At 35.9% G+C, this 9,221-nt stretch overlaps 1 protein-coding gene across 1 annotated transcript in view; it reads right to left on the bottom strand.

The window, feature by feature from the left end:
* LOC150106784 (aspartate aminotransferase, cytoplasmic-like) overlaps positions 1-9,221 on the bottom strand; it is a 61,160-nt gene continuing 51,939 nt past the window's right edge. Inside the window, exon 9 of the mRNA XM_090393482.1 lies at positions 1-155. Within this exon, the coding sequence (XP_090249608.1) occupies positions 1-155 (155 nt within the window). The remainder of the gene's footprint in view (positions 156-9,221) is intronic.

The raw sequence follows: 9,221 nt of genomic DNA, 5'->3' as shown, positions 1-9,221 counted from the left end.
TTATACTGCCATTTTACTTGGGAGGTTAACAATAGCATCATGAATTGCCCTGGCAACATAATCCACATTACTAATATTCAGTCCACAGATGTTAATTCTTCCAGCACTTGGTAGATAGATATGATAGCATTGTACCAGGTACTGTGCCTGTTGTTCTGAAATGAAAACAAAAATAAATCAGATGATAATTTATTTGAGACCAAGCAAAGGCCTCTTCTCATATGCAATCCTTGTATAATTCCTTGTCTGTGATACTCGCTTGGTAAATTATGAATAGGAGTGGTACTCTCCAAAACAGTGAGATTACTATGAATACCTGTATTATTTAGTTATAAATGAGACTGACTTAAAATGTTTCCATAATAGAAAGAATTATTATAACAAACCTCCATGGGGTCACACTCATCACAGACACCACCCTGTTATTATTACCCCAAGACCCCTATTGAGTCAAAGACGCATTGCAAAAGGTCATACATACCATGCCTTAAATACATTCAAATTCTCTGCATATACTGCACTCTCAGACAATGCATTCCAATGATTAACAACTTGTCATGCAAAAAACCTGCCTATCTTCCCTTGCTTATATCTTCCTTATACAACTTCCAGGGATGACCTCTTGTTCTTCCCCAAACTCTCACCATTTTATGAAAAACTTCAATGTTAATCTTGAAAGTTTATTTTTCACTTGGTTAGAGTATAATAAATTTAGTTTAATCCTTTATCCAAGTGTGAGCAAACAAAGTTTGCACCTGAAAGTATCTTCAGGACTGGAGTAAGGTGGTACAACACCAAGGCACTCCTTGCAAAGGTGGAGCAAGCTACCAACACTCCTATCTCAGTATCTCCCATAATGCAAAACACATCTCCTTGCAGATATGTCTAATGTTATGCATTAAGGGAAGGGCCACAACCCAGACTAGTTTCGACCTTTATTGATGTCTCTTCAGTGGGAGCCAGGCAGAAGCATTAGCAGGTCATCTCTACCTATAGGAGTTGTCAAATGGTGTGCCACCCTTTTTTAATAAATTACTCTTGATTTAGAGAAAGATGTTGAAAGTTTATTTTTCATTTGGTTAGAGTATAATAAATTTAGTTTAATCCTTTATCCAAGTGTGAGCAAACAAAGTTTGCGCCTGAAAGTATCTTCAGGACTGGGGTAAGGTGGTACCACCTTACCCCAGTCCTGAAGATACTTTCAGGCGCAAACTTTGTTTGCTCACACTTGGATAAAGGATTAAACTAAATTTATTATATTCAACGTTAATCCTATAACAATCCCTTACCAACTTGTACATCTCTATCATATCACCCCCTCTTCCTCTTATTCCCTAGGCTCTGCAAATTGCATATCCTTAATCAATTGCCTCTGGACCCTTTGGAATATCTTTTCATTCTTTTGAAAACCAAGTGACTAAATATGTGCACAGTAGTCCGTATGTGGCCTAATCAAGGCCTTATATCTCATTTAGTCACTTGGTTTTCAAAAGAATGAGATATAAGGCCTTGATTAGGCCACATATGGACTACTGTGCACATATTTAGTCACTTGGTTTTCAAAAGAATATGTGCACAGTAGTCCTTATGTGGCCTAATCAAGGCCATTATACAATGGAATCAGAATCACCTTGCTTCTACAAGTCAGAGTCCACATCACTACCAGAATTCACTGTGTTGTCCTCATAATTTTGGCAATGTGTCCTCCAATTTTAGATCCTTATCCACCTTCACTCCTAAGGGGTGAAAGTGGATAAGGTCTAGATCTCTTATTTCCTCCACCTCCAACAATATATCCCCAACAAGAGTAAATTCTACATTTCATCTTTCTTTAACAAATCTTAAAATCTTACATTTTGCACCACTAAACTGATAACCCAATCCTGTGCCCATTCACTCAGTCTATTCAAGTCTTCTTGTAAAGCCACATCTATTCCACATCTCATAAGGTCTTCCTAACTTTTCATCATCTGCAAACAACTGAATGTCTCATTCAAACCTCCTCAATATCATTACCATACAGGTTAAACAGCAGTAGCCCTGAAACAGATCCCTGAGGCACACCAATAGACTTTCCTCTTCAGGGATACTGCTCACCCATACACAACTTGCTGATACCTATCAGATAGCCAATCTCCAATCCAGTGCACTAGTTTGACTAGAGCAAGATAGAGATCCTCATACAGATATCACCTTATTGTAATAAGTAGATTACTAAAATATGTCCTCCCTATAACAAATTCATGCTGTACATCAAAGATGTATAGCAGGCTTTGTGTTCATCGTACATGTTGATTGGATTTTAATGGTATAGATGTGAACACAGGGTTGATAAGAAAATAACTATTTATTGACTAATTGCTAATATTTCGCTGGTATTCTATCCAGCATCTTCAGAGCACACAAACAAAGTTTGTTGGCAGTAGTGAGACGTCCATGGACCATGCTTTGGATACATCCACACACAGTATCAATTGGAAAAAAACAAAAGTGCTGCATAGAATCTTTTACAAGTCAGAGGTTGTTCCTGGAATCAACAGAAGCCTTGAAACATACTCCAAACCTCAACAAGTATGGCTGTATAAATCTACCAAAGATTTGGGAGGCAGTCATCCTTAGACCAAAATAATACCTGCTTTCTCTCTCGTTTTTCAACTTAGATGGTGCCTAATTAGAATTTTAGTCTTTGTGTTGCATGCTACAATTGCTCATACTAGTTGCACTGGATTGTGGTTGTCTTGCTACTGTAACAAACTTTGTGTGCTCTGAAGACGCTAGATAGAATACCAGCGAAATATAGTTATTTTCTTATAAATCTGTGTTTGCATCTATACCATTAAAATCCAATCAACAACAACAATGACCTATTCACAGGTAAAAATGGTTAGCTAGTATCTGTTGCACAGAATATAGTTTAAGTATTTAACAAACAAGTCACGGGCCTTTCATCCAAGCAGATCTCATTTAGAATTTGAGGTTTGAAGTGGGGGGGGGGCAGAGAATTGACCTAGTAGAGAGTGAGGATATTTAAATGAAGAATGCAAAACATTGAGTTTAATCTTAAAATATAAAAATGTTTTTAAGGGAATGTTCAGAAATCAGTGACAGCCTTAATATTCTTGTTTTTAACAAATGCCTTGCAATGGAGAGGTCCAAAAGGAATGGAAGTATAGTAAAATTATGAAAAGAAAAAGGTAATCTTCATGCCTTAAAAAAAAAAAAAACATATACACTAGTGGCCAAAATTGTGGAAACCTTTTGGAAAAAGTGTATTTTTGAGGTTTGATGGCTCATAACACCACTTTTTTTTTTAGTAATACCATAAAGTTATATATCAATGGAAAGATAATTTAATCAAGAATATAATGCAATAACTTTTATGAAGGATTTTTTTATTAGGGCAGCAGTTATAAAGAATTCTGAAAAGTGAAACAGAAAAAATGAGATATACAAAAATTCTCACAGTGTGAGTTAATACTTAGTTGGGTAACCTGTAGCATAAATTACGGCCTTACAACGCCTTCCCATGGAGTGAACCAAGTTTTTTTTAGTTTTGCAGCTGTTATAATGTGAAACTAAGATTGAATTATTGCTTCTATTGGTGGGTTGCTTCTGACTAACAAGTTTCTTTAGTCGTCTCCATAGATTTTCGATTGGGTTAAGGTCTGGGCTATTCCCAGGCCATTCCAGCAGTGGAAGATGATTATCTTGAAACCACTTTTTGCACCCAGCAGCAACATGACAACATGGAGCTGAATCCTGTTGAAATATAAATGCTTCATTATCTTGGAAAAGATCATGTGCGGAAGGCTTCAGTTTGGGCTCGAGTATTTCATTTATGTATTTTTGAGCATTTATATTCCCATTAATCACACAAATTCTGCCCACACCTTTTGATGTCATACAACCCCAGATCATAACACTAAGTGGGTGTTTCACGGTAGGTGTAATGCAATCAGGATGCAAATCTTTCAGATTCTTCTCCTTACGTATTTTATGCCATCACTACCAAACAGGGAGATTTTAGTCTCATCACTCCAAATAACACTCTCCCATTGTTCCGCTGTCCGGTTAACATGGGTTTTAGCCCAGTTGAATCTTTTCATCCTTTGTTTGAGAGACAAAAATCTTTTTGCGTGGAATTCTAGCATTTAGACCAAATTCCTGCAGTCTGTGCCAAACAGTCCTTGCGCTCAACTTCTCATTGTATTGCGCCATTTCATCTTGTATACATCCAGATGATTTTCTTCTGTTGCGTAGGCACAGTCTCTCAATTCTTCTATCATCACTTGCTGTTGTGCACCTTTTTCTGCCTTTACCAGTCTGGTTTTATAGTGACTGAGTCTCCTTATACCTCTTCAAAAATTTAGAAATGCCACCTTTGGTTAAGTTTCCACCAATTTTTCTTCTAATTTCTTCATAACTGTAGCCTTGTTCACTTAATAGTACTATTTTACATCGCTTTCTGAGTGACCAGTCAACTCTTTGCGTCATTTCTTTAATTTTATTACGTTTTACAAGTTCACTAAATGAAAGAACAAAAAAACCAACCAACTTGATAGCAATCACATAGCACACTGACAAATGTCCTCCTCTCAGCTCCAATACATGACATCAATAGCTGAATCCTACTGTGACCTTATTGGCTCATTGCCAAAACAAGATGACACCTGATTGGCTCTCTAAACACTCATGCTCATTGGCTACATTCAAATAAAGGAAAGCTACTTCATATCAACCTAAGCAAGTTGTGCTTCTTTTTTCTGGTTATTTGGCTATAACTTTTCACAGAATACAGATAATTGAACAAACTGTTGCATTGCATTCTTGATTAAATAATCTTTCCATTGATATATATATAATTTTATGGTATTACACCAAAAAAAGTGGTTTTTTCCACAATTTTGGCCACTAGTGTGTGTGTATATATATATGTGTATATATATATCTTCCATTTTTAGATTTTCAAAACCGTTTCATACACAAATGAAAAAGCTAATTGTTTACTGAATAGTATTTTTGTCTCTTCCCAGGTAGCATTGTATTTTCCCAAAGCAACAGTATGGAATGCTAATACAGTTGACTTCTAGAACACTCAGGAACTATAGAAATATTTTATTATTGAGGTTTATTATAGTTGACAGTTTGCTATTGCATTGGAAGTTTCCCACTTGGATATATTATAAATTAAAGATGCCAAGAAATTATATTCCTGGTTTCATCCTTCATTCAAGTGTAAGCAAAAAATGTTTGCGCATGAAGCAATTTCATGACTAAGCAACTCATGTATAGAGGCTAATGACTTCAAATCTATTGCCATGGTATCCCATAATGCAATGCACATATCCTTACAGACACGTATAATGTTTATGCATTATGGGAATATACGAGATGCATGGTTAAAGTTACTTCTTGTGCAAACTTTGTTTGCTTAAACTTGGATCAAGGATGAAACCAGGAATATAATTTCTTGGCATTTTTAATTTATAGTTTGCTATTGTAAATTTCCTCTCACAGACAAAGTTCATCAAACTGTGCTTCCACTCTCCCTGCAAAAGAACTTGCTCATTCCCTTATACAGTTTCCAGGGATGTCCCCCTTTTTCTACCCCTCTTTCATTCTATGAAAAATTTCTTTCACATTAACCCAGTAACAGCTCCTATTCACAGCACTTTGCAAGTTGCATTCTTTCAGTCAGTCTTCATATCCCACTAAAAACATCAACTTGGTCAATTCTCTGGACCCTTTTCGATTTATTGTTATCACCATGAAACAAGGTGATGAAGTCTCTGCACAATGATCCACAGAAGGCCTGATTGAGGCCTTATATAATAATGGAACCATAACCATTTATTTCTGCATGTCAACATTCTCTGAGTCATAGTACACATGTAGTCATGAATTTAATGTTGATTAGTGTTTGGTGTCACCTGAACTAATATTCTCTGTAGCAAACTATCACCATAAGCACCATTCCATTCCTGATCAAGATGTCTTTCATGTAAAACAGCTTTTGTGTTCTTTTCTTTGTCATAGTGAGATGGCATGTGTTCTCTCTCTTTAGGGAACATATGACATCTTTCCTCTGTGCAGGGTGATGGTAAGGAATGACATAAGGCATTTGTTTTCTTATATAATAGCATGCATTAACTTATTTTGGTTGGAGACCAGAACATCCAAATTGAGATTTGTCTTTCTGAAGATAAGAGTGTAAACATAACTTGGGATGTAAATAGGTATGATATCTACTTATGGTTAAGAATATTCATAAGTGTTTCTCAAAAATTATAAAAATTAAACCTGTATGCCTAATCTGTTTTTCAGATGTACACTGAAGGAAATAAAAGCAATAATGCTTTTATTCAAAGAACATCATGCAAAGGTTACAAGTTGTAGAGAGATGACTAAATCCATATTATTACCTGACACCTTCAAGGAGTCCTAGGACTCATCAAGGGAGACATTCTATTAACAACTCACCATCTTCACTACTTAATCCACCAACTACACACAGTGACATCTACCATCCATCACTGGTAGTATTTTTTGTCTATATATTGCATGTTCTCATGACCAATTTGCCTGTATGCCAGAAGAAAATCCCAAGTTTCCAGGAAAAAAATAACCTGGCTGCCAACTGTGAGATTGGCTAACTTGCCTTCGATTGAAAAAGCCAATATAAATATTTTTTCATCATGACAAGAATCAAACTCAGGTCCTTTCCAGTTAAAGGATGCAATGTACCATCATTCTTCCAATTTTGCTACAAAAGCTCTATCAGGCAGGCTGTAGCTAGGCTCATCAAATATATATATATATTTAGGGTCTAGCTACTCACTGAGGAGACCACAAAAAAGGTTGAAACCAGTCTGGGTAGTGACCCCACCCATAATGTATTGCAGTATACATAGTGAGATGTGCTTTACATTATGGAAAATACTAAGAATAGTGATCAGATCTTTACCCACCTTTACAATGGGTTGCCCTGGTGTTGCACCACCTTTAGATTTGAACTATGTTTCAGGCAAACTTAACTGTTTGCTTACTCGGGATGAGTAAAATAACCAAGTTTATACAAGTACTTGGTAACCCTAATATATATATAAATAAAAGAAATTAATATGAAAAAAAAAATGTTATTCAAATAGTGTTGGAATAAGCTATCTGGTTATTGCCTGAAACAAATCAGTTGTTTTCTCCTCTAAGCCTATTTATGAAGAAACTCACCATGTCCAGGCTAGCAATGGTGTGGTTTTTAACATTTATCTAGATAACACTTTTCATAGAAAGCTGTTCATAGAAATAATAAATGTATCTAAAATTTAAAATGCAGTCTACATTGTTCAATCCTGATATTTTTATTTTATTTTTTTTTTTGTTGTTGATGTTATCTACCCCTGTACTCATTTCATGGTTAATTCTAGTGGAAAGGAGACAAAAAAAGTAGTAATCTGATCTGATCTGTTGAGAGGTACTGACTAGATTGACAGTAGGGAGATTTTTCATATAATAAAATAAGTACAGAGGCCATCCCTGGAAGTTGCCAAAAGAAATACTAAGTAAGAAAGAAGATTTTTTGCATGGAAAGTGGGAGGAGAGCATGCAAATAATGCATTGTCTGAGAGTGCAGAGAATGAATGAGTGGTATAACAGGCTTCTGAAACAGAAATCTGTTACATGACCTTTTGGTTCTCTCTCAAAATCATTGTCACACAATCGTATACCCTTTTTCCTGAATTCTTTTAGTCAAATTTACAAGATGTGCAAACAGTAATTGGAATCCCATTTTCAGTCTCACTCTCTATTTCACACTCAAAATAATGAAAGTATGTGGTTTTTACTGCATGAGTGCAGTTGCTGTTTAGCATTGGTAAATGAACCACATGCACACAAAATCATGATCAGTCTTGTTTAACAGCTTCTAACTTTTAAATGTAGTAATAATAAAATAAATCAGAGAAATTGTTCAAAGAAATTCAGAGCCTCTGTGAGTACTCCAATGGATTGTTGTACTACAGTATGCTTTGATTATAAGAACATTACAGTATTCTTAGATGGGTTCGGAAGCATAATTTGAAAATGTTGGAACATTTTCAAATCCCGTTCATTATTGTTGCTATTATTTCTTGTTCTTCTCTCCTTGAACTCATCACCAACAAAGCACTCACAACCACCTCCAACAACTCATTCCCCACCCACAAACAAAAAAAATCTAATCCCAACACCCTTGCTAACTATGTTTGTAAGTAATTTCCTGTGCAACTCTTTGTTCTCTCCCTTCTGCCATGTATTGAAAAAAAAAAAAAAGTATATCTGGTGTCAATCCTATACTCAGAGCAGAGTACAGTATCCGGCTAAGGAAAGATGGTAGCAGCTTTGTCTTTATCTTTACAAGTGTTTAATTTTTTTTTATCATTTTATGACGTAAGGTGGGCTATGTGTATTCGTTAGATTAATGTTGATAAGTCATGGATATTTAAAGCAGATGGAGAGTGTGTGCAAAGTGTGATCTAAATACAGGCTTGATGGGCAGTAATGTATCAGTAACTGAAGGTGGTAGTAGCAAGAATGCCATGAGAAGGATAAGTGCATCTGATAGCAAAGAGAGAGACTGTAAAAGAGCAGCAAAACAGCAGTAAAAAATTTTTTTTGAAAAAGCAACCGAGTGATCTGAACCAAACAGTTGATGGTTGTGAGAATGACGAATGTAACATTAGTTGAAAAACGGAGTGAAATTAACGGTAACGTGGCAAGCGGTGTTGACAGCAAACAAGCATGTGTGACTTGTGATAAAATGGAGAGAGTGAAAGATAGTGAAAAATTGATACAAGATTTGAAAGCTGAGTTGGTGGTGATGAGGGGTGCAGACTGAAATGAAGTGAATTGGAGTATGTATGGACGAGTGAAGAAGATGAAAATGAATGATATCAGTATGAAAGAGGTAATGAAAGACCTGCAAGTGGCATATGGGGATTCAATTATTAAGAGGTGTGGTAAACGATAAGATACACGAGGTTTGTTTTCCTGGAAGTAAAATGAATAGTGATTGAGGCATTGGATATGAGGAGTAAGCAAGCAAAAGAGTTGGTAGTGGTAATAGGAAAAAATGACGACTGGATATCAGGAGGTTGTTGAGAAGGATGAAAGATAGTGTAATAAGAAAGGTAGTCAGTGCGTTGCCCAAGTATGACAGTGATGAGATGAGGCAGAGAGAAAAGATT

The sequence above is a fragment of the Typopeltis vanoorti genome, chromosome 5 (genome assembly GCF_054136105.1).
Source record: "Typopeltis vanoorti isolate ZY-2024b chromosome 5, IOZ_Tvanoo_1.0, whole genome shotgun sequence".
In the NCBI taxonomy this organism is placed as follows: Eukaryota; Metazoa; Arthropoda; class Arachnida; order Uropygi; family Thelyphonidae; genus Typopeltis; species Typopeltis vanoorti.
The sequence above is the reverse complement of the archived record's forward strand: the minus strand, read 5'-3'. Positions and strand labels throughout refer to the sequence as shown.